At 41.8% G+C, this 25,066-nt stretch overlaps 1 protein-coding gene across 2 annotated transcripts in view; it reads right to left on the reverse strand.

Annotated features, from left to right (window-relative positions):
* Window positions 1-25,066, reverse strand: part of galnt9 (polypeptide N-acetylgalactosaminyltransferase 9) — a 245,613-nt gene that overhangs the window by 56,096 nt on the left and 164,451 nt on the right. The window contains exons 1-2 of one of the 2 annotated variants that reach the window (XM_052067006.1): window positions 19,271-20,403; window positions 8,414-8,594 (exon numbers count right to left, since the gene is read on the reverse strand). The exons of the other annotated variant lie outside the window; for it this stretch is intronic. Coding sequence (XP_051922966.1) covers window positions 8,414-8,594; window positions 19,271-19,511 — 422 coding nt within the window. The 5' untranslated portion in view covers window positions 19,512-20,403. Of the gene's footprint in view, window positions 1-8,413; window positions 8,595-19,270; window positions 20,404-25,066 lie in introns of those variants that run through there. 2 annotated transcript variants of the gene reach the window in all.

The following is a 25,066-nucleotide window of genomic DNA, read 5'->3' on the forward strand; positions in this document are numbered from 1 at the left end:
GGTGGTTGGAAGTGGAGATAGGTTCTGGACATCAAGGCCTTTCTGGTGGCCATCCAGGACGGCAGACATGGGGTGCTTGACGGAGGACGTGGGGCTTTTTGTCATTCAGGCAAATGACCACAATGTCATCCCCTACAGCAGGGGTGGCCAACCCGCAGCTCGCGAGCCGCATGCTGCTCTTTGGCTAGTGCAATGCGGCTTCCGGGCTTTCACATGACAAGCGTCGAAAACGCCTCTGCAGTGGCGATGCCATTCAAACGAAGGCGCCAACTACACAGAACGTACTAAGTCAGCCTATCATCAATCCCGTTACTTGATTGACATAGAGGGCAACCAATCAGATGACTGCATCACCACTCATGCGCAAACAACGGCGCTAAGCTAGTCATCGAATTAGCTCATATTTTAAGGCAGGGGTGCCCAATACGTCGACCAGAATCGACCGGGAGCCAGCGGACTGGTCCCAAGTCGATCGCAAGGGGTGGGAGGAGGAAATGAGTTGGAAAAAAAGATTTGTTTGTTTGTATCTTGAGCTTTCGTTCATTTTCGGCCCGTTCCGACTGTTTCTCATCATGATGTGCGACGTGTGCGTGCATATGTGCGCAAGTGCACTGGAGGGCACCCGAGGGAGTGCGTGTGTGCAAGCGCGTGTGTATGTCTGCACATGCGCGATCGGGTCGTTTTGTTGAAGTTGGTTGCTTCAAATGTCAATCTTTGGCCAAAAAAGTGTGTGTGTACGTGCGCGTGTGTGCACACGCGCGTGCGAGGAAGGGCATGATGCAGCTCCTTGCAGTAGCACAGTAAAAAAATTGTCTCTTTGTCTCTGACTGGTTGGCCACCCCTGGACTACAGTATTGCAGGGGCCACACTTAAAGCCTCGATGGCGGCTGCAAGTCGCTCGAACAGGGTCAGGTGGCAGGAGCAGGACAAGGCAGTGAGTGGCCCAGTGGTCTGTTCAGCTCAATCGTGACATGGTCAGGCAACTGGTGCAGTGACCCTAGATCAGCAGCCTCAGAGGATGTGTCACTGTGGGAGTACATGAGTGTCGTGCAGTAACGGGGGCATGGAGATGTCGCCGCGCAGGAGCAGGACCATGGAGCTGCCGCGGCTTAGGAATGTGATCTCAGGAATGTGGTCAGCGTGCTTCTCAGCCTTTGAGGTTGGGGAGCAAAACGAGGGACTGAGTATATGTTAAAAACAGCTGGAAAAAACAAGATGAAGAAATGGCCTGCAATAAAGTGACTTTTATACAGATTCGGAAGAACTGGACTTGGACGGAGGCGAGGTACAAGAACCTGACAAGATGGACGTGGAATGAAGTGAGGAAACTGTTGACAAATGAGAGCGCTTGAAAAATGGGGCAAAATTGTGTGACAACAAAAGTTGACCTTTACTTGGGCACTTTCGTTGTCCACCATGCAGCAGCCCTGCATAGACTGACAAACGGGTGCTCAAGTACAGGTTGCAGGCCAAAGATTTGGGTGCAACCTGGGGCCAAGGAAAAGAAAACACAACGATTGGCTGGGACTAGAAAAATAAGAGACACAGCCGTAGAAAACAAACTTTTTTAGAAAAAGGATAATAAAAATCAAAATATTTCTGTCATGGCACATATAGCGTGTCTGAATAAATACAATGTTAAAATAACACCAATGATTTATTGTAATAAATCATTCAAATTGTCCTAAAATGTTATAAAGATACTCACAGTCCACTTGAACAGCCTTGCCATGTGTGTCGTATCACAAGTGGTCAATTCTGGACATCAAACATGTGCATTACTTTCTTTGGAATTGCATACTAGTTGATGCAGACCGTGTATTAGATATCCTTAGTCCTAAAGTGCTTAATTTTCGAACAGACAGTTTTTATGTAAGCCCTTAATGGCCTCGCGGCTTGCTTTTAGTTCTGTGCAGGAAATTAATCCTGCTGTTATAGGAGCCTGGGGTTTGACCCATGCGGGGACAATTATTAAAATGAATAGCAATCGTGTTGAGGATTCCCCCCCACCCCCCAATAAGCCTGGTATTCGCTCACTCAAATCAAAGCTCTCTTTCACTTCCATTGGAGTGAGTACAATGTTTTCTTCACGTGTGCACTTTGACTTTGAAGTCAGAAATAAAAGTGTTGACAGGACAAAAACCTTTCGATGTGTCTTGTACAAACGTACATTTGGAGGAATAAACCAAAGAGGTATAAAGTTTAAAGAAACCTATGAGTGAACATGACCTGAAGAGCTCTCGGTGTGTTTTCATCCACTTCAAGGCAGATCATATGCTGATGTGACAGTTTGCACCTAGCAATTGAAACCAATCCCGCAAAAGCAGTGAGCATATTGATTTGTCAGAATGTATCAGTCTCACACTTCAGTCTCTCTATAATTGCATATCAGATGTGACAGAGAACTAGATCCTTCATCGCTTGGCAGGTCATAAATATGAACTTGAATCACAAATTACAAATGTTACAGGCACAAATATATTTTACATGTTATTTCATGAGACAGGGTCGACACTCCTGCCCAATTTAAACTGGTTGTGATCAATATTGGTGTGATCTTAGTTCAACATTTAAAGTCGGCTGCCTTGATGGTCTACAGCACATTTGGTTACTTCACCGCCGCTGTGATTGTGTTCTTTTCTCAGACAGCAGATTTGCCATCTCAACTCTGCAGGCGCTCTGTTGAACTGGGACATATGAGTGTGACGATGAGCAACCGCAGAATGGGAGAGGAATGGCGACCCACCAGGTGGATCCCAGCATGGTGCTGTGCTTACATCTTCCTCATCGTTGTCAGCATGTGTCAGTTATCAACATGTAATGATGCGTCCATCCAGCCATCCATTTTCCAAACCGCTTGGTCCTCACTAAGGTTGTGGGTGGTGCTGGAGCCAATCCCAGCTGTCTTCAGGCAGTAGGCGGGGGACATCCTGAACCGGTTACCAGCCAATCGCAGTGCACACAGAGACAAACAACCACACTCACACTTAGGGACAATTTTGAGTGTTCAATCAGCCTGCCATGCATGTTCTTGGAATGTTGGAGGAAACTGGAGGACCCGGAGAAAACCCATGCAGGCACGAGGAGAACATTCAAATCACACAGGAAGGCCTGAGCTGGAATCGAACCACTGCACTGTGAAATCGACACGCTAACCACTCGTGATGCAAACATTCATATTTCATCATTTGTACATGACATTCATGACACCAAACCGCTGATTTGGGATCACGGAAATCACAACAGCTTTCTTACTCTCCCTTGCCAACAGCTAAACTAGGGTACACACAAGCCCCTTCCTCACGCTCCAGTTCAGCAAAGCTCAATTCTCAGATGTCTCGGAAAGATTATCCTGACCCATTATTCTGTGGAGTGTGATTTTTTTTTCCCTGCTCGATCTGCTCGAAGAATTTTCAGGGCCAACAATTATAACTATTATAACCAGCCCCATGCGCACGTGATTGAGAAATGAAACGGTATGAGAGAAAAAGCTGCGCTGATTAGGCTAATTGTACTTCGACTACTTCTACCATTTCTTCTTTGTATTTTCTGTCACGGTGGGTGTCGCCTCTCACACAGTACTACACCAGTACTACATTGTCTTTGCAGACATTATTTGTGTGACATGCTGTGTTGATCATTTCAAGTGCATGGTGGACTATAGGAACAATTGGTCATTTGTTTCACATGAGGAGTCACTTGGATTCTAAAAATCTGTTAGGATGTTGCAAAATCGGAATGAGTGTCTCCCCCTTTCATCAATTGCAGTCCGATGGAGTATTTGCAAATGATGATATTTCTAAATTCATTTCTCTGAGATTTGGTGTTGGATAAAATGTCTACACCAGGGGTGCCCATTACGTCGATCGTGATCGACCAGTAGATCAGGGACTGGTCCCAAATCGAGCCGAAGGGTGTATTGGGAAAAAAACCCTAAAAAATGGTGTCTCTGTGCATGTTAGCAATATATTTTTTGTGTTAATGCATGCTCCACCCTAATCATTCTATCATTCTCACTTTCACAAAAAGGATTTAAAAAAAGAAACTAAAATAAAGCAGGTCATCTTTTACCTACGGTGACATGTGACTGCGTCACCGAAAGTTGTTCGAGCGCAGCAGCCTGCAGTTGCAGCTTGTGAGTTTTTGCGCTTATCTTTTATTGTTATCATTATTCTCATTCAGAGTTTGTTTTGTACAATTCACGGAGGGGACGGTGAATGGGAATCTGGAGGGCCGAGAGAAGCATTTGAAAATGGTACACGTGAGCTATGATCATTAACACGCTGCAAAAGTGCGTCGCATGCCTCAGCGTCAGGCTGTTGCTCATCATGGCATGCGTGTACAGTATATGTGCGTGCGTACGAATGCGCGTGGTAACGGTTCGATCCCGGGAGGTTGGTTGATCGAAAAGTAGATCTTTGGTCAACAAAGTTTGGGCACCCCTGGTCTACACAATACACATTTTTGCAAAAATGTATTCTAGCACTTATAAGTTATATGCCTTGTACAACTTACTGTAAAATGACTCTCTACATATACTGGATATTTGCCTGGTGCATAAGCGGGCAATACTAGAACGGATTAGGCTTCCAGGAATTGTATAAATGTTGCACCATGGGCCTACAATGTTGAAAAAATAAGGTCGCAGCCGATAATAGCAACACAATGGATCATTTAAATTGGCATGTACAATACCTGGGTTTGTTGTCTGCAGCTTCTGTCTGCTCATGTGATCATTACACATGTGCTGCATATTTTTTTTAACTGCATCTTTTAGGGAGATCTTTTATTAGCATCAGTCAAAGGCCCGCTCAATGATGTCATTGTAATACATTTATGAAATTGGGACAAAATCAAGAAGTTTATTTCTTGTTAACGGCAAAAGAAGCAATGTAAATTTGGCAGTACATTGGATGAAACATGTGTCTCCATTTTAAACCATGCCTTCAACCTGTCTTCTGAAGAATGAACACGATTGATACTGCCCCAATGTATTATTTCTGTCTTTTTTTTTAATGCATGTATGCTCTCCTACCACAACTCTATTTGTTCCCTCTCACAGCTTTCTCGATGGCCTCCCTCAATCATCCCTGCCAAGTGTATAAATGCAATGGCAAATCTTGCAGTGAGTTTGTATTGGGGTCGTTTTGCATCACAATTTGACTTTGCAGAGCCAGGCACCACATTGCAGAAGTGCAAGCCAAAAATGTACACACAAATTTCCCTCTCTCTACCCCATGACTTGTGGAAAGGCACTGCTTAAAGAATGCATGGAAATGTCACCATGGCCACAGATTCATCTATTCGGGTTAAAGTGAGGAGGTGAGGCTAGATTGCAGTTGTGAAACCATATAATGACGTTGTTCCACTTCCCTAGTTATTGGATCCAAATGTAGGACATGGGTCAATCTTTTCATTCCTACCTATCTGCACATGAGAGGCAGTCTAGTAAAGCTGCAAATCATTGAGTGATTGACTCATCTGCTTGAAATGGCCAGCATTCCTAATTTGACCAAGACTAATCTTTGACAGAAACAGAATGCCAGATTAAGATGTATTTCCAAGATACCGCCTCCATCTCAACCTGTGCCAGCTTGCAGTCCCAGCTGCTGTCTCCCCGCCCTCTACACAGCTAGTTATTCATGATGTGGATTTAACCTAAACCAACGCAATACTTTGACTGTGGGATTCCAATCCATAAATATCCCACCAGAGAAAGACCGTTTAGTTTACATCGCGCTCTATAAAATCAACTCAGGAGATGTCCATTATCACTCGAAAGAATGAAGGCTGTGTGACAGGAGATTCAAAGGTTTGAATCCATTTCAGATCGTTATACAGGATTCGGCGAGCCTGTTTCCTTTGTATCAGCTATTGCCTTGATTGTTTTATCAGCTTCCTACACAAAGAAACTTTATGTCCAATCATCTTGGGGATGGCATACCAGCTGTGTATTCACTTTATTTATTGTTTTCACAAAAAAGACCAATTCATAGATAAGTGAATATGTAGAATATGAAACACCTTGGAAAGAGAGACCTTGCAAGTAAAAACCAACTGAATGATCACCTTATAAAAATGCATTTTTCTATTTGTGACTCTGTTGAGTTATTTTTGTTCCATGACCATTGGTAATCCTGTCATCATGCCAGCTCTTATTGTTTTTTCCTCCCATGGCCCAAAAAGCCATTATCAGATCAAGGCCATGGCCCAAGGACAGCAGAAAAAAAACACACTTAGGTCCCAGTTGGTGTCTCGGCTGGACATGAAGGCCAAAATAGGAAAACAGACACATGGGCGGGGATTTTGGGATAACCCGCCAAAAAATCCTGTGAATAAAACGATTTTTTGTCAATATAAAATAATCCAAAATCATTCTCATCGTATTACAGCATACAAGGATTCATTGCAAAAAAAGAAAAACGTTTCTAGATGTTTTCCGGTACCTCGATGGTACAGGATACTTTTTGTCTATAATGTTACAAATGTATGTAATATTAAGTCCATATACATCATTTGAAAATTTTGCTCGCATGTGCGTCCGTGGATTAGACAGACAAGGCTAGTGCCTTTGTACACTTTTATTTGTAAGTTATTTCCGGCAGTGTGTTCTGGCACCATAAACAGCATATCAAATATGCTGTTTATGCCGGTTTCCTTTCACATTCCAAAAACTTGCATGGCATGTTAATGGAACACTAAATTTTCCCGAGATGTGATTGTGAGTGTGGATGTTTGTGTGTCTATGTGTGGCCTGCAATTGGCTGGCAACCGGTTCAGGGTGTCCCTTGCCTACTGCCTGCTACCGTCTAGAATGGGCTACAGCATGCTCGTGATCCTTGTGAGGATAAGCGGTTCAGATAAAGGATGGGCGGATGTTTTGGAGTTCAGTACCATACAGGACAGTAGTCCTTCATCCTTTCAGTGAAGGATTGGACAATGTTGGATAGGACAGGAATAATATATAAAAAAGTATATATTTTATTTGGGGGCGTCAGAAGTAATTTAAAAAAGTATTCTTCTAAAAAACCCTCTACTCCAGAGGCACCCTCTGCTGACTTTATTAATTAACAAGCCTTTTTTTACCTGCCTTTCTCCCACCTACAGTCTTGACTATTTTCCCCTCAGAATACAGCAATGTGAATGCAATGCATTGTTAGCCATGCCACAGTTCTCAGAAGTCTCTCTTGCCTGTCTGATTGCGGACCAGTGTCACATCCCAGATTCACATTGTTCTGACACTGAGTGGCAGGAATGCCATTCAGTCCGGAATACTCCTTGCATCAAGATCTCAACCAAAGCATCTCTAGCAATACAAATCATTCAATTAAAAATCAAAAAAAAATCGGACTTGTTGCCAAGAGACCACTTGTTCTCTCAAAGGAGGAAGACCATTGTCTGGTAGTTTCCTTCAGTGTGCTTGAACGGAGCTGTTCAAAACACAAACTAGGGCAAAACGGTGTTGCGCCCCCAAAAAGAAATAGGCTGTGTTTATAGCTCTGTGCAATCCTTGTTGGTGTGTGATGCTGCTTGTGACATGAACAAAATGTGTTGGCGTTTTTGTGGTATTTTCCTCTGCTTTTGTTTTGCTTCCTTCTCTTCTGCTGCTTAATGTCTGTTTTGTGATTGCTTGAGGGTGTCTCTTGAATGATGTGACTTTGTCTGAGGTTTTTGGGCAGAATGAAGCTGTTTGACTTCTTTCTACTCACAGCTAACTGTGTGACCACCTGTGTTTCATTGGCAGCATGACCTTTTATGTCCACAAACTGCAGGTTTGTCTTCTTAAAGGACAAACTAATCAGTCCGCAGAGTGTGCTCATCATCGCTTCCTACCATTAGCCATACTTCACACTTGACTTAATAAAAACGCTGACCAATGGAGAACTAAATTATTTCTGTCATAAACAACTTGAGTTCCAGCATAATTTGCAATTCAGGCAGGTTTGTAACACGAATAGTTCCAATGAGAAGCTACACGTAATTATTGCCATAAACCACCCATTGTGCAAGGATGTCCCGAAGGAACCATTTTATATTTACAAGGGTCAATTTGAATGTTTGTTTTTGATTCATGTCGCATTTAAAAACATTCCATCTGCAACTATCCTGCAGCATGTGATGACATCTTGCTTTTTGCAAGAAAATGAATGAGAGAGATATTTATTGAAATATAACAAGGTAGAACACAATTTCACCTTCTTAGTTGACGCAAAACTCAATAATGAATGCATCATAAAGAACAGAGGGGGAGTATCGAGACTTCGATGTATTTTCACAGGAATGGAGCCCTTGAAATTATGTTGGAGTCATGCTGGTCTACAATTTAAACCCTACGGCATCAGCAGTCGTTGATCTGTCGATGGAGGGACAACCCAAATTGCAGAAAATGGGAACAAACCAACAAGGGACATACTTTTTAGGCCTGTAGTCTGGGATGCTCCTGTCCAGGGAGATCCTGTCACTGAGCTGAGCATTGTAGCCATACTCTTCGTACTTCCCCTCGGCATCACGGCTGTCCTCCCCAAGTGAGGCGGCAGCTCCCCCTTGACCGAGTCCACCGGGACCCTCCACCAGCCCCATGGGTTTTGCTAAACCTGCCAAAAAATGACACAGAGGATCAGCGATGGTTGCAAACAGAATGGGAAGAATTAGGTGAGCAGAGGGTGCATGTAGAATGGCAGCTGATTGACATTTGATGGCAGCATACAGAGATTGCAGGAGCAGTTCCAGTACAGCAAGGCCTCATCCCGAGGGTATCATTATGCTGTCTGTCAATGACACAGCTGCAAAACACTCACTTGGACAAGGACATGACTGAGCTCCACAGCAGCGGAGATGCTGAGAGAAACAGTGGTATGAGGCCATGGCAGATAGCAGAAAAGAAAAACCGATGAATGAATGATGAGGGACTGATTCCCAGCCGTCACATGAACACAGAACTACCATTGTGCGACAGCTCAATTATTGTTCTGATTATCACTCATTATCTTGGATATTGTTCATTCCATATTGAGGATTAGGGACGATCTATGATTTTGTCATCAAATATCCAGTACATTGTACATTAGAGTATGTAATGAAGTCTAGAGAACAAATAAAGGTCCTTTTATATCGGTCATCATAAACATCTGGTGTTTTTTTGTGGGGGATAAAATTCAGTGTGGCCCATGGACATTAGGTGAAACATGAAACGTATATTTATCTAATGATGCCAGCAGTGTATCACAACAATATACACAGAGTCAAAGGAAGTCATTTTTATAGATGGTTATGCATCTACTTGTGATATGTGTGCATCATGCATTTAGTGAGAAATTACATCATCATTCGTGTTGTAAAAAATACACGAGGTGAAGTGGTATCAACCCTAGACAAGAATGCTTTTAATCTTTAACTACCCTGTAGTGATTAAAAATAAACAAATAACTACATTTTTAATCCAGCACCAGATGGTACATTATGTTTTTTTGGAATAGTAATCATAGGTGTATTCTGCCAAACCAGCAAGACAGTGAAAGGGAAAAGTCTTTAAGTCTGGACTTGATCCATGTGGGTTTTTTTTTTTAAATCACCATGAGTCGACTCCCCAGGTAGTTCTTTTTTTCTCTCTATGATTCTGAGACCTTGATCATCCAGCACACACAATACATTATGCTTCCTTAGTCTGATGCAATTAATTAAATTAAAAAGGATTTTACATGTCAGACTTAAAATACCCCTCTACACTGATTAAGGTCACTCATCATGACAGGAACTTTGAACAGACATCACTGGGATGCTTTGACACGTTTTCAAAGGGAATAGGGAATGAGAGATTTCAACTCTCCGTCCAGCAACTACTCCCTACGCGTTGTAAATCTTCATTTAAGCTTTATGTGCAAAGACACTAACCGGCATTCTAACCAATTTGATATTCACGACAAGAGCTGTATCTAATACGCTCAGGAAACAAAGATAATCAATGTTCAGATTTTGTTGATGGTCTCAGAGAGGGAAACCTTATGTGCGCATGCGGGTTGCTATTTTAGTCCGCGAGTTGAGAAAGCACTCGGGTGTCTCAGAGCGTCGATGACGGATTGAGATGGCGGCGAAATAAAACACAGAAAGGTGTTTTACTTATGAGGTTTAAGAAATGGAATACCAGTAGGATTTTTCATACGAATCATCCGAAGAAAGGCGTATCACTATGCTCACGTGTGATGTACGCACAAAACACGAAAGAGAGATTCGACGAGAGGCACGATTCCAAGGCCAATACTTGAAATTGGTCATTATAAATTTCCATGGTTAATTTCCCCAGTGTGGGACAAATAAAGGATATCGCGATTAGATCTAAAGGCTAATCACTAAGAAAAATATTATGAACGAGTCTTATTTATTCTATATTTACTAGTTGTAGACATGGTAACTTTATGAATAAAACATTCATGACAAAAGTGTAGTAATAACTGTCAATAAGGCCCAAGAATGACGTATGGTAGATTCTTTGGTCAAATTGATAATACATTACACAGTGCGTCGTCTTGGGGTTGCAAATGGGACGTCAAGCCATGTCAATACGATATGACTATATTTAGTGACAAGGACTTTTTTTTAAGATTCATCACATGATTTTAATCATTCAATTCCTATTACATGCTTTTGTATTAATAAAAGTGGTGAGTAGCCATTGATATGCTTATTTACATAAATAGTACACACACAGCATCAGGCTTACTTGTGGCCCATGATATATAGCAAGGACTGAAGTATTGTCGACACATGTGTTTCTGATGGCCATAGTATTTCACAGTAATTGATATATTAATGAGTCCCACTAAATTAATGTTTGCAGTGTGAGACTGGAAAAATTACTCTGATTTTGGTATGCTGTATTCATTATGCCATATGAGTACAATAATAGTGTAATAGTAATAGTTTTCTCTTTCTCCTTTCTTCTTTCTACATACATTCTTGCTGCTGGAGGCTGTAAATTTCCCCAGTGTGGGACGAATAAAGGATATCTTATCTTATCTTAAACATATTTTGATCCATTTATTTTATTGAATAAACCTGAAGTACACAGCTGCTGATGTGATTATGTTCAATGTTAGTGCATAGTTTTCAAACATTTACCCTTTAAATATACTTTTGAATATCAGAATTCTCAATTGTGAAAAGTAAAAACAGAAAAATGAGTTCCCATTGTGAACGTTTACGGAACCTCAAATTAGTTACTGTGGTTTCACATTAGGTAATCCAACGGAACCGAAAAACGGTTTCTGTGAATTTCTGAAATCCTCAGGCCTGCTAGTGCCATACAGTTCTACACCATGTGGTTCCAGTGTTCCATTATACCCAACTGTCTCGTTTCGCCAGCCAGATGGACATGCACACAGTTAGGAAATAGCACACAGCAGTGCTACACCCACTGCAGTGCAATCACCATATTTGGATGGCATTGAAATACCGAGTTCGAATGGAAAACGGGCTTCTCCCATGGGAGGGATTCAGAAATGCCCTGCTCCAGTAAAAACGGTGATATTTTGACAAATGGGGGGGGGGGGGGTCACAGTGCAGCCATATGGCATCACAGCCATGTCTCAAAACAACACAGATTCTCTCCAGAGCCGGAGACATGACAGGGGAGGGCCTCTCTGTCTCTGTATGAGACTTGGAAGCAAAGATGCCAGCTTTGTTTTTGTTTTTTTTGTTTGCTCTGTTATTTGGCTAACCCCTGCCCCTTCTTCCGCTATGTGACTGAATGAAATTCCACTGTAGGATACGGGCCACAAGAAGAGATTGAAAAGTCACATACAGTATTCTACAAAGGCAGTGAAGTCATCAGGACTGTGTGTCCAGAAACAAACGTGGCGAATGAATTGTTTGCTGGACATGCATGGATTTTATTATTTTTTTAATTCCAAAAACTGATGTCTGAACCTAACTTCTTAAAGAATTAAAAATGTGGGTAAACAAACTAAGACCTCACAGCTTCGTTTTCATGGCATTCTGCTTCGGTTTAAAATGTTTTACACGAGGGGTACTTAGTATAAAAATCCCAGGATGTGTGCTGTTATGTCCTCATATTAAATAAAAAGAGCAATGCTTGTGCAAATATTGATTCTTCGACTGCTAAAATGAACATCATACTTTCACTGTTGGACCAAACATTGTGCGCATTGGCATGCTTTCTAAATAATTGATGATCTACCATGTGCAATATTAGATGATGGAGATGCTACTCCACATCGAAGCTCACTTCTGTTTTTACCCCCCAAAGCTCCTGATGCCTTCCCACAGCTCCATATGCTGTACATGTGTACAGTAGTATGTGTCACATGACCAAGCTTTATTTCTTGAGGTCATTTTGTCCGCATATCTTTGCCACAACACACTCAGTTCTGCATATTGCAAAACAAGCTGTTTATTATGTGGCCCTCGGAAGATTGAGATTTAAATTCAACGATGGTCATAACGATGGAGTGATGATTTGCGTATTTGCATACGTGTAGCTGAACAGATGTGTCATTTCGACACAGGGTGTCATGATTTAAAATTTGGAACGACTTTGGACAGATTGTGTCAATAAGGGCAACACTCTCTCCTTCTGAACATATTCCATTACTGTGAGTGACTAGCTGCTGATTTTCAGGTGAGTCACTGAATTCATTATCCCCATTTCTCAAGGCTGAGGAGATTTGATTCTTAACTGCTCGGGACACTGGTTTGTCAAGCAGAGCCTCATCTACATAGAGTTATTGGAATACGTATGGTTCCATCTTGCTTCTTTGAGCCTTCTTTGTGCCATAATTTGATGCGCTGCTGCCATGAGCTATACATACTGCGCTGATGCACACAGTGATTTTGATCATTAAGATGCATTCAGGGCATTGAGTGCATCAATGTGGAGGAGATAGAAGCGTAACATTTCTCATCATGGAATGGTCTTCTTGGAATAGTAACGGCATGGGTTTCTTTGCTATAGTTGGGCATTAAAGATAAGAAGCATATTGGATTCTGCAACTGAGCCCATCCTATCAGCACCTTCAAATGGAAAGCAGATACAAAGAGTGACTTGCATGGCTGATGAAAAGTGCCTTGGCGTGATGAGGGCTCAAACAAACATCTAATGCTGTTCTGTGTTAGAAGCAGAATGCGGACACAACTGGTTGATAGCTATTATCTATATACAAAATGAAATGGGTTTTGCAGTTATGGTTTAAAGTTTGCACATTTTCCCTGTGTTTGTGTGGGTTTTGTACAGGTAGTCTGGCTCCAAAAGAGCGAGCTTCCAAAGAGCGAAACAAACCCAAAACGCTTGCAAAAGGTAAGGAACAAGATAAACATAAATTGGCGACTCAGCAAGAAATTCGGGGAAGGAAGACTGAAGTTCCGGTCGCGCATTGCTCACGGCCATAGCCCAAGAACCATCCTGGCCAGTCAATAGACTCATGACAAACACGGATTTAGAATCATCATGGAAGTAGGCGGAGGAATTAAATGACACAGATGAATGAATTGATCCGGGCTCTCCACCATAATGTGACATATGTGGTATGTTGGGTTTGACCGGAGGTGGGCACACACCACATGACAGTGCAGGGATCCGAGAGGAGTGTCCCTCAGGGGCCGACATGCTTGACGTGTATGAACAACTCCTCAACCTAGGTGGCCGCGGCCTCCTGCTGTCCCACCAGTCTTGTTATTCTGTTATGTCTCCGTAATAATGCAGAGTGGATTGGATCCCGCAACTCAGACAAGGACAAGATTGCTATTATTTATTTATTTATTTTTACCAAACGCAGTACCGACAAAGTTCACCAAAAGACGCAGTGACAAATGACCAGGAAAAAGCAAAACAAACCAAAAACTAGTGATGGGTCCAGCAACACCGATGCGTCGACGCACGCATCGAGCTCACAGAGCAATCCCTGCGTCAGCGCGTATACTGCTTCAAGACGATCACGTGACCAATACATGAACTGCGTCGACTCAGTCCTGGGGGGCGTCGACACCGCAAAAGCCCGCCAAACTGTGTTTATAAGGAAGTGCGTCGAGAGACGTGATGCCGCCTGCCCGAAAGAAGCCATACCTCACCCTCGCTCGAATGAAAATATATATTTGGGCCAAAAGGAAAACACACAGATTATCAGAAAAATGTGTCCATCTGACTTTGAGCGTCGTGTCGGCTAGGTTATCTTAGCTGTTGTCATAGTTCAAAGCTTCTTTTACACGTGACATGGGTTGCGGCGGCGCCGTGAGTACGTGCTCGCGCTCAGGCACGCACAGCAGAGAGCAGAGGACTCTCGACTGCTGAAGCTTCAGTCGAGTGGCGTTGCTACGTGCATATATGGAGCAGTTCCCGGAGAAACGCAAAATGTCTGCCGTGTAGAGCTATTTTGATCTCCTTTTGGAGAATAAGGTATTTATTCAAATCTTCTTGTCTGACCAAGTGCCTCTCGGATTTTTGACATGTCTTATTCCATTCTAATTCAAATTCATTTCAAGGTAACTATTAGTGTACTATTCCCAGATTTTATTGCAGGTGAAATGTCGAATTTGCCATACAGAAAAATCATATACCAACAAAAGTGCCTCTGCAACTACATCTGGCATGTTACTACTCATTATTAAGTTAGTTTTTTGGAAACTGTTCTAAATGCCAATTTTGTCAGTTTTTTTTATTTTTAGATGACCTCTGGCAACATTTGGATGATGAGGTAGGGAGACTGGCAAGAAGTGCAACAGCAGATGCTATACCTGAGGTCCAGCGATACCTGGCAGAGGGGAAAACTGCATGCAGTCAAGACCCGCTGTTATAATCGAAGGACCAACACGCTACTTTTCCAAACCTCTCCAACCCCGCAAAGCAGTTTCTCTGTACACCGGCATCACAGTGCCATGCGAGCGTGTGTTCACCACAGCAGGGGAAATAGCATGCAAGAAATGCAAAAGACTGAAATTCAAAACACTGGAGCAACTTATTTTTCTGAATAAAAATTTGGGAAGACACAGCCCACAAGCATCCTCATTTACATAATTTTCACATTATTCAAACATATTGAATAATACAATATGAATGCATAGATGTGAATGATATTGGATATACTTCATCTTCCAATTAGTCAGTTCAGTCTTTGCAAGCCTGCAGGGATTTTGAAAGTCCAGCAGGTGTCAGTGGCCAGCGACACAGTATCAACACTGTGTGTCATTGTGTCAACGCGCTTCATGAGGCCTCATGGACCCACCACTACCAGAAAAGCTTACCAAAGTCAAGGAACAAGATAAATGTGGTTTGCTTGTCACTCAAAGGACAATAAAATCCAATACATGACAATGCTAACCAAGAAATAGCAGGAAGAACTACTTCCATGAAAAAAAAAATACAAAAATGTGGCGAGAAGCTAAGAGGCAAAAAAAGTCAAGAATAATCAGGCACTTGGAGACAAGACTCATGAGCAAGGCTGAAATAATCCAATAGCCAGTTGTCGGTCTGGCTTTAAAGGCAGCTGGTAACGAGCCATGATTACAGACCGGTGCGGCTCATGAGGCAACACCCACTCTCCAGCTGGAGACATTTTTATAGATAACTGGTGAAAGGAAAGTGTCATTCATTTCAGGAAAAACCTACATCACATATGGGGATATATATTATTGGGACATAAAATTATTTATGTTAGCGTGTAAAGCGAACACTTGAACACATTGTGTAGTTTAAGTGTTCCCTTTTATGAGCAGAGAGTGTGTGTGTGTGCGTGTGTGCGTGCATGCGTGTGTATGTTATCATGACCGACCTCAGTGGTATATCGTTTTCACCATCATTCCCTCTGCCATTGAGAATCAATCAATGTGATAATATATAGATTGCTAAATTCCTACCAATTCCAATACTTGAATAATAGAAAATCAAATAAACAATAACTCGGCTCGGTCATGAAGAAGAAGATTGGATGACCAAACATGAAGTACAATGGACAGGAGAATTTAATACCATTCTGAAGCCTACTCTGGGAATGTTAAAGTTATCCATCCATCTATTTTCCGATCTGCTTATCCTCACAAGGGTCGCGGGGCGTGCTGGAGCCAATCCCAGCCATCTTCAGGCAGTAGACAGGGGACACCCTGAACCGGTTGCCAACCATTCACAGGGCACACAGCAACGAACAACCATTCATGCTCACACTCACACCAAGGGACAATTTGGAGTGTTTAATCAGCCTGCCATGCATGTTTTAAGAATGTGGGAGGGAACCGGAGTACCCAGAAAAAAACGACTGGGCCCTGGGGAGAACATGCAAACTCAACACAGGAAGGCCGGAGCAGGGATCAAATCCACGATCGCTGCACTTTGAGGTCAACCCGCTCACCACTGGACCACCGGGCCGCCCAAAGTTACAGTTAATAGTTGAAAAGAAATACTCTGAAAAGGTTAAAATCACAGCATAGCCAGCAAAACGGTGACATCTTCCTTAAAACCTCAATCAACAATGTCATGGCTGCAATATTTTGCTTGTTTTCTTTACAAATAGTTGAACAATACATTGTTCTTTCATAAGGGCACGCTTCAGAGAATATTGGACAATAACATTGCCAGTCAAACTGCAAAATCAACCTTTTCAGAGATGGTGGTTACTACAGTGGACAGCTTCTAATGTTCTCAGGTTACAGGGTGCATAGAAGGACTGAACAACAATAGTATGGTACCTGCTCAAAGTCAAAACAATTCTAATTTAGGTCAAGTTTCAATTGTGGACCTTCATAAATGTCCACACGGATATTTAATAGAGCTTGATTTCATTATTAAGAGCTATGCATTATTCACTGAGAATATGCAATAACTGGCCAAGTAAATGGCAGAAACAGACAGAACCAGGAAGCAATAAATAGCCCAGAACAAGCACAGGGACAGACATAGAAATTCATACAAACGCAAAACAAACATTCCCCGAGAATGAAACAATAGGCAAGAATCAAATGCACTCAACTTTAAAGCAACGTAATAGCTAAAAATAAAAAGATAATAATAATGAGATAAACACGCTGAAAGGGGATGTGTAAATGTCACAATATTTAAAATACATATATACATACAGTATCTTCATTACATTATTCATATGTGCGTACAGTCCTAATGACGCTCAACAGGCAACAGTGAGTATCTTTTGAGCTACTCATGCAGTACTTCAGTTCAAAACACAGCTTCGTGAGCTGCTTAACAAGCTTAAAACATTTTCAACTGATTAGCGAAAGGTGGTGGCATTCACAGCTAAGCTTGACAGCTGAAAACTCTCATCTCGATGGTGTGGCAAAATGAGCAGCTAACAAATGTTGACTGTTTTTTTCTTGTTGGGAGTCAAGTTGTCTGCTATCAGGAAACTATTTAAAGTACAATTCCAAGACTTACTTATGTCCTTTAAATCTAATTGAACCTTGGTGTAACTACCGTGACATGCAATTGGAAGGCAATAAACAACAGAGAGAATGGGTGATTACTTCGTATCGCTGCTGGACATGGTAATAGTCTCCCTGGCATTCTGAGCCGCCCTCTCATCAAGGCTATGTCATGATTATGAGAAGTAATCACAATTTAGAAACGGCAGTGAGCTTTGGATACTGAATACTATTATGTTTGTCATTACTAAGGACTCATGCAGGGATTGTGGCAGGATGTGTCTCCAGACAGAGATTGTCCAATCCATCCATCCATCCATCTGAAGCAAAGTATAATATATCCTGGACTGGTCGCCTGCCAATCGCAGATCACATATAGAAGAATAAGCATTCTAAATACCAGCTCTGGATGATTGAGATTCTTCAATTAGAAAAAAAACCCAAAACATCACAATCATGGTAGAACATGATATTCCATACAGGAAGGCCATAGCATGTGTTGAATGCAGCCATACTGTTATTTCGAGTGAAACACAATTAAGTTTGAAAAGCTTGCGGCATGACAATTGTTTGTTGTTACTTGTATTATGATATAAGAACTGGATACAGTTCAATCCTCTTGTATAAGTAGAAATCTGCACACTGTAACTTCATGCATGTGTTGGCCACTTCCTCTCTTCAGCCATGCGTAGACTCCACAATAACCTCATAATCACAAGATGACTTGCTTTGTATTGTCATTGCCGTGGTCAGTTTAAAAACAGGTGTTTGTTTGTTTGTTTTAAAATGCATTTATGAATTTCTGATGATGAATTTATCAATTCTCCCATTTATTGTGTTCAGGAGAAGAGGTTATCCCATTGGACTGTGGGCGAGTCATGGTACAGTCACCAGCTAATCCGCGGCAATTTAGTGACCAACAACAGTCCGCGCACAGCAGTTTGCAGTCTTCACTGAACATGACGTGTGCTTTTTGAAACGTGGGAGGAATTTTGATTACTGGGGAAAAAAATCCTACACAAACATGGGGGTGAATATGCCAACCATGCTAGCTGAGATTCAAAGCCAGAGCTTTTCACTTGGATTGCACTGTCCTACTTGTATTTGGGTTCAGGGAGAGAGCCATTAATTAAAGGGCTTTTGAGATAGTTGTGCTCTCTACTGGCGGCCGATATGAACTACATCAACCCTATGTATTCAAGTTTCAACAGTACAGGTATTGACACAAATGATTAATTGTGAAATAATAAATTCAGAATCAATGATGAAGTAGAAACCGGCAGGCAACAAAACAGTTTGTGGAATACCTTACACATTTGGACTCAATATGGTTAGCGGTGTCATCTTTATATTACAGAATTTGACTACTCGCCTAATTTGACAAATTACATTATTTAGATCTTGTGTATGATCTCTAGGTACTGAACAACCTACAGTCATTTACACTTTACACAGAATAAAAGAAAGTAATTTAGGTGACGCATAATATTCAACTAATGTCGAGTTTGATGATTTATAAACTGTTTTGAATGATAAAGGTTATGAAGATCAGGTCAAATAACAGCACCTGAGAGGTTTAAATGTATATGCAGCTGTGTCACAGTAATAATACTTACATTGTCAAGCAACATGAGGCGCATGAATCAATTATCGTTACCACTGGTAGGGTCGTATATTGTATTTGAATGCATAATGCTGCTTTATTATCTTCCTAAAATTATGGGATTCATCGGCTCTAATGAACCTAATTGCACGTTGCTTCACATTATCATTTTTCCAAAGTCTTACCTAGTAGATGAGGCTGGATGAAATGAAACCCATGATATTCAGTTGAATAGGATGACTTGAGCCAATGTTGATGCGATTATTATTATTCATATCGAAGTCATCTCCCTACCGTTGAGTTGATTATAGACGACATCCTCCAGCCTCTCCAGCCGCTGAAGAATAGACTGCCTGTCCACCAAGTTGCTAACTTTACCATGTCGGGCGCGCAGCCTCTGGTCAGAAGCACGTCCGATCTGGACGAACTCCTCGGAACGGTCCTGGATCCTGCAGTAGACCGAGAACAGGATGATGCCCACAAACACGAGAATGTTGACGGTCAGCAAAGTTTTGATTTTGCGTGCCACGGCCATGAAAGTGACTTGCGGGTGGCCGCCGAGTCTGAAATGTTCATGTGCGTCTTTGGCCAGCTATGGGGGTCTAACTGGAGGGTGACTCCGATTTTGAAAAAAAAGAATGATGATGATGATGAAGAGGGTCAACGCGTGTTGTCGCTCCGAGCTGAGTGATCCGTGCAGTACCACGGTCAGCTCACGTGGGACCTCGCGAAAGCAGCCGATACGGACTTGAAGGTGCGGTGCGCTGCAATGTCTCTTCTTGTTGCCGGCAGTTGCGCTTTACAGCAGAGATCTAATTCCACGGGACGCGTTTATCATCTCAAACAGCCCACGGCGGTTCCGAAGCATCTTCCCCCTGCCCGTACCGTGGAACAACGCCGCTCGGTTAGCCTCAATATGTCTTGTCCATCTTTCGGGGGAAACACAACCATAACATCCTCTTGCTATTTCGAGATCTGTCCGTTTGTGAAAATATGAAACCAAGCAGCTTAACCTCCGCTACGTGCACACATGCTTCAAAATAAACTGTAAAAAAAAAAAATTAAAAAAAAAATACACATAGGCCTATCGTCCTTTGCCGAGCGCAGTCCTTTGTTGGTGTTTCTTGTCCTTCGACCGGAGCGCGAATTGAGAACCGAGTCGCCCTACAAAGCAATGATGTTTCGTGTCGGTGGGAGAGATCCAGGCGGCCAGTGTGGCATGCTGTCTCTCCAACACGCAGCCTAACAGCTACGAAGCGCTGCGTCCTGACGTCTACAGGCTCGAGCATGAATAGTCATGAGCTGGATGGGTTTAAAGCACACAATCAGCCCAACGAAGGAGTTCCACTTGACAGAGCGGCCATCTACTCCTGTTAGCTGCTCACGTGTGAATGAAATGTCAGTGATAGGATACGCCATGCGTGGATTGCTTTCATCATCTCATATTCTACATTGATCATCCTACCTGTTTTTATATCCGGCATGTGCACAGACATTTTGAAGGGCAAGTGATCAAGTCCCACGCATCTCAAAATTATTCATACAATTAAGGGAAAAACATTAGTGTTGATGTATTTGTGTGTACGCTGTGTGGCTGTGAACAAAATGAACAAAGTTGATGATACAACTATTAACAAAGGAGGTGCAGTGAAGCTACGAAGGATCTATAAAAAGTCTATATATATATATATATATATATATATATATATATATATATATATATATATATATATAGTAAGACAGCATGGAAAAAATAAGTCAAATTACCTGAATGTCAAGATGGAGGCCTTATCTTATCCAAACCAGGCAACAGAACACACTAGAAATATTCCAAGTGTATGTGTTTGAAACTCCAACGAAACCCAGGTTGAACATTGGCCATACAAGTTCTTTCTTTTGGTCATTTTTTTTTTACATGACAAAAACCTCACATTTAAACAGGGTTGTAGACTTTTTTCTATCAACTGTTTATTAGTTTGTAATACAAAGTATTAATTATTCAGCAATATTATTACTAATTTATTAACCCTAACTGTTTAATTTTAAATGCTGGCATGAACAGGAGGATGGCGGGAGCATATGTGCAATACAATTCTCCAGAGACTCCCATCAGCTCTTATAATAATTTGTGTGGAAATGATGACAGTGAGGTTGTTTCCTCTCATAATAATAATAATAATAATAATAATAATAATAATAATAATGTGATTGTTATTATTACATATTTATGAATGAAGGGGAAAATGGCTGCAGAAAAAAGTGGGCTTTTTTTTTTCATCCAGGGTAAAAGGGCAGGTGCTTGCACCACCTCGGGGCTAAGTGCACTTCCATTTCTATTTCTGCATCTTTCCTGCACTTCATTTTCCTCTTTTTTGGGTTGTGCCAGCAAGCAACCAAGAAGCACACAAATGAAAACAAAAACAAATGAAAGACAAGAAGGAAATCATACTCAGTGACTTTCAAACTTTAACCATTGAAGCAAAGGTGTCAAATGCAGGTCCGGAAAGCATAGCTGGAGTACGTGAGTCGGAATCCAGACACGAATACGACAAGCTTTTTGTCTTTTTGTCTCAGAATGTACTCAGACTTGTCTCTGATTGCGCTACTGGATTTGCAAAAAAATGTATTGACTCGACCGAGTCCAAATGTGTTTTGTTTCCTTTAAATTAACATTGTCCGTCAAAATGAACTTGAAATAAAGTATTGGGTGATCAAAATAGCCATCTGATGGGTTAACTGAACCGTGAGGGAATTGAGGCACAGCAATCATTCATGTCCATTCACTACAGTTTTGCGTGTGGCAGTTTTTTGAAGCCGGCTCTTACTGTTTGGTTCAGTTTGCTACTCCCCGGTGCAAAATCTCCCCCTCTTCACTTGCCCTAGGTCAGCCATCATTAATAAAATAACATTGTTTTTCAAATTGTTTTTGTTGTTTATCTGCACAAGTTGTGAATAAAGCAATGGGAACAGGTTCCATGCCATCAAAGAAGAAAAATGTTTCAAATTTCGTGGTCGTGAAAATTGAATTTTTCTGTCTTAAACCTTGCCACAGTTTGACTTTGTCAATGGGTGTTTCTCCTCATGGGGAGCTTGTTTACCTGCCGGTTGAGTAGAAGCACCTGTGGCTAAAGCCAAACTGTGGCAGAAGTTTTATTTATCGGACCTGAATTTGATACCTTTGTATCTAGTTAAGGAAAAAAGACCAAGAGTTTTTGTCACAAAAAGTCGACACTGTTTCAATGGCAACATGTTTTGAGTGTCATGTTGTTCACCACCGTGTGGCAATCATGTACCCGTCCATCCATCCATCTTCCAATCCTTTTAACCTCACATGGGTCATGGGCGTGCTGGAGCCGATCCCAGCTGTCTTTAGGGAGTAGGTAGAGTAGATCCTGAACTGGTTGCCAGCCAATCGCCGGGCATACATGAACAAAAATCTTTTGAGCTCACACCTAGGAACAATTTGGAGTGCCCACTCAACCTCGCATGCATGTTTTAGGAATGTGGGTGAAAAGCGGACTACCTGCAGAAAACCCACGTAGGCACAGGGAAGACATGCAAACTCCACGCAGGAAGGCCAGAGTCGAAATGGAACCCTGCACCTCTGCACTGTGAGGCCGACGCGCTAACCAATCGACCACCAAACGGCAATCATGTAGTTTAGTAAAAAGCAAACTGTTTTACAGCACACCACTGATGACATGTTTAAAATCCAAAGGATCCGTGTTTGAATCGCGAGAAGAGTGGTTCCATCAACCATTTGACATTACGAGTCAAAAATTCTCAAAACTACCACATCTGCATTACAAAGGCACCTCACAACTAATTGATATTCATGCAGCCCAGTTTTCATGTATGTTTGGCTTCTAACAGTACATGCAGGTGAACATGTACTGTAGAATGGATGTTGTATTCAAAAGTTGAATATTAGAAAGTGCCGAATCACACCGTCATACATTCACATTATGTTTATTAAATAATATATGTTTTGTCATGCATGAGTTTACACGCACATACACACAAACACACGTTAGGATACTGGTTTGCGAAAAGGTTGGTCGCTGGAAACAGAATTACTGAAGGAAAAAGTTGCACTATGCATTATGCAATCCTAATGGGAACTGTCAGCATGCCATTCAAATTCGTTTTTCGTCACACATCTCCCACTTCCATTCGCAATCTTCCAATCCACATTTCCTCATGAATTATGGCTCTAGAAAATCATGTATTCATGTATAAATATTTACAGAGCCTTTGTTTGTTTTTGCTCGATCGTGCAGAGGCAGACTTGCAGGTTGCCCAAAATGCACTTTGAGCTTACTTCCCCCTTGGCTGGATCTCCAATGTACCAACTTGGATTTGTTTTCTGCATCAATCTAATCAGAAGACAAAAGTGAATTTAAAGATTCCAGACAAAAGCACATATATATATATATATATATATATTCATTCATTCATTCATTCATCTTCCGAGCCGCTTGATCCTCACTAGGGTCGCGGGGGGTGCTGGAGCCTATCCCAGCTGTCTTCGGGCAGTAGGCAGGGGACACCCTGAATCGGTTGCCAGCCAATCGCAGGGCACACAGAAACGAACAACCATTCGCACTCACACTCACAACTAGGGACAATTTAGAGTGTTCAATCAGCCTGCCATGCATGTTTTTGGAATGTGGGAGGAAACCAGAGCACCCGGAGAAAACCCACGCAGGCCCGGGGAGAACATGCAAACTCCACACAGGGAGGCCGGAGCTGGAATCGAACCCGGTACCTCTGCACTGTGAAGCCGACGTGCTAACCACTGGACGACCGGGCCGCCTATATATATATATATATATATAAAATATAATATAATATGACTTCTCTTATTATATGTTTAAAAATATTCTTTTTTTATTTTTTAGCTTTAGAGCTGAAGGGAATGGTGTACTGGTATACAGAGTGCTCTATGAAAAGTACAGCAAATTAAACATGCTGAGCAGCACCAGGGGCTTCGGTGATCCTTCTATTTCACAAAGTCGCAGTAATTATTGTGCCCGACGTTGAAAAGTGTGTGAACCAAAGTCACTGTCAAAGTTCTGATGAAACACTTTCTTTTCCATTATGCACCCTTTGTGTTTTAATGATGTAGCCTGTGCATTTCCTTCCCAGTCTTGCAACTCTTGTGTCTTTCTACCTATATTCAGATAACTTTTGCCTCAGTGGAGTGTTTAATTGGGATTCCAGCTTCATGTGAGTTCCACTACACAAGCTGCAGATAAATTTGAAGTCTGGAGAAAAAAAAAAGAAAAGTCAGAATGTGAAATGACAGTTGCAACCACATCAGCTGCAGGGCTTCAGCTTAGCCGCTTAGGCAGAAGCCACACACTCATTGATCCCCGTGAAAGACTCTGAAGATGTCGGCCTTCTGCATTCTGCACCCTGCTTGCTCGCAAAACTGCAGGCACTGGCACTCAACTATTTTAGCCATATTAAGCTGGGTCACTGCCAGCTATCCCTTAGTCATCTCACTCGCTGATTCCACATGAGCCATTTAACACATTCAGGGGTAAGGACACGTTCCGTGCATCATATGCCCTTGCATGACAGCAGAGAACCTGCATAGACATAATTCGCACATTCATCCCATCTGTATTTGAATAGCTTTGAACTATAACACCCAAAAATTTGGTTTAATCAAAAACGTTGATGATGATGCTAGCAAGGGTATTTAAAGTCATATTGTGTGCGATGGCATCATCTGGAGATATATTTTTCATCATAAAATCGTCGTGCAAATTTACACCACAGTCGAGTGTGTTTCACAGTAAAACAATAGTAACAATTAATAAAAGCTTGCCATACAATCAAAGAATCTCCAGTTCCTCTAGGCTTCAAAAGAGGATTGTATTAATTGTAAAACACAAGAAAGTAGGAGTATTGGGGCACCATCTTATTCTTTCCATTTCACTAATTTGTAATATAGAGTACCGGTGTGTTGAGAGGTGTGCTCTCTTGACAAAAGGGTTTAACTTGGAGACAAGTATGAGACTTTCAAGTTCAAGTTGTTTTCAAACTGTATCATAAACATGATGATGATGATGATAATAATAA

This window comes from Hippocampus zosterae, chromosome 6, assembly GCF_025434085.1.
Source record: "Hippocampus zosterae strain Florida chromosome 6, ASM2543408v3, whole genome shotgun sequence".
NCBI lineage: Eukaryota > Metazoa > Chordata > Actinopteri > Syngnathiformes > Syngnathidae > Hippocampus > Hippocampus zosterae.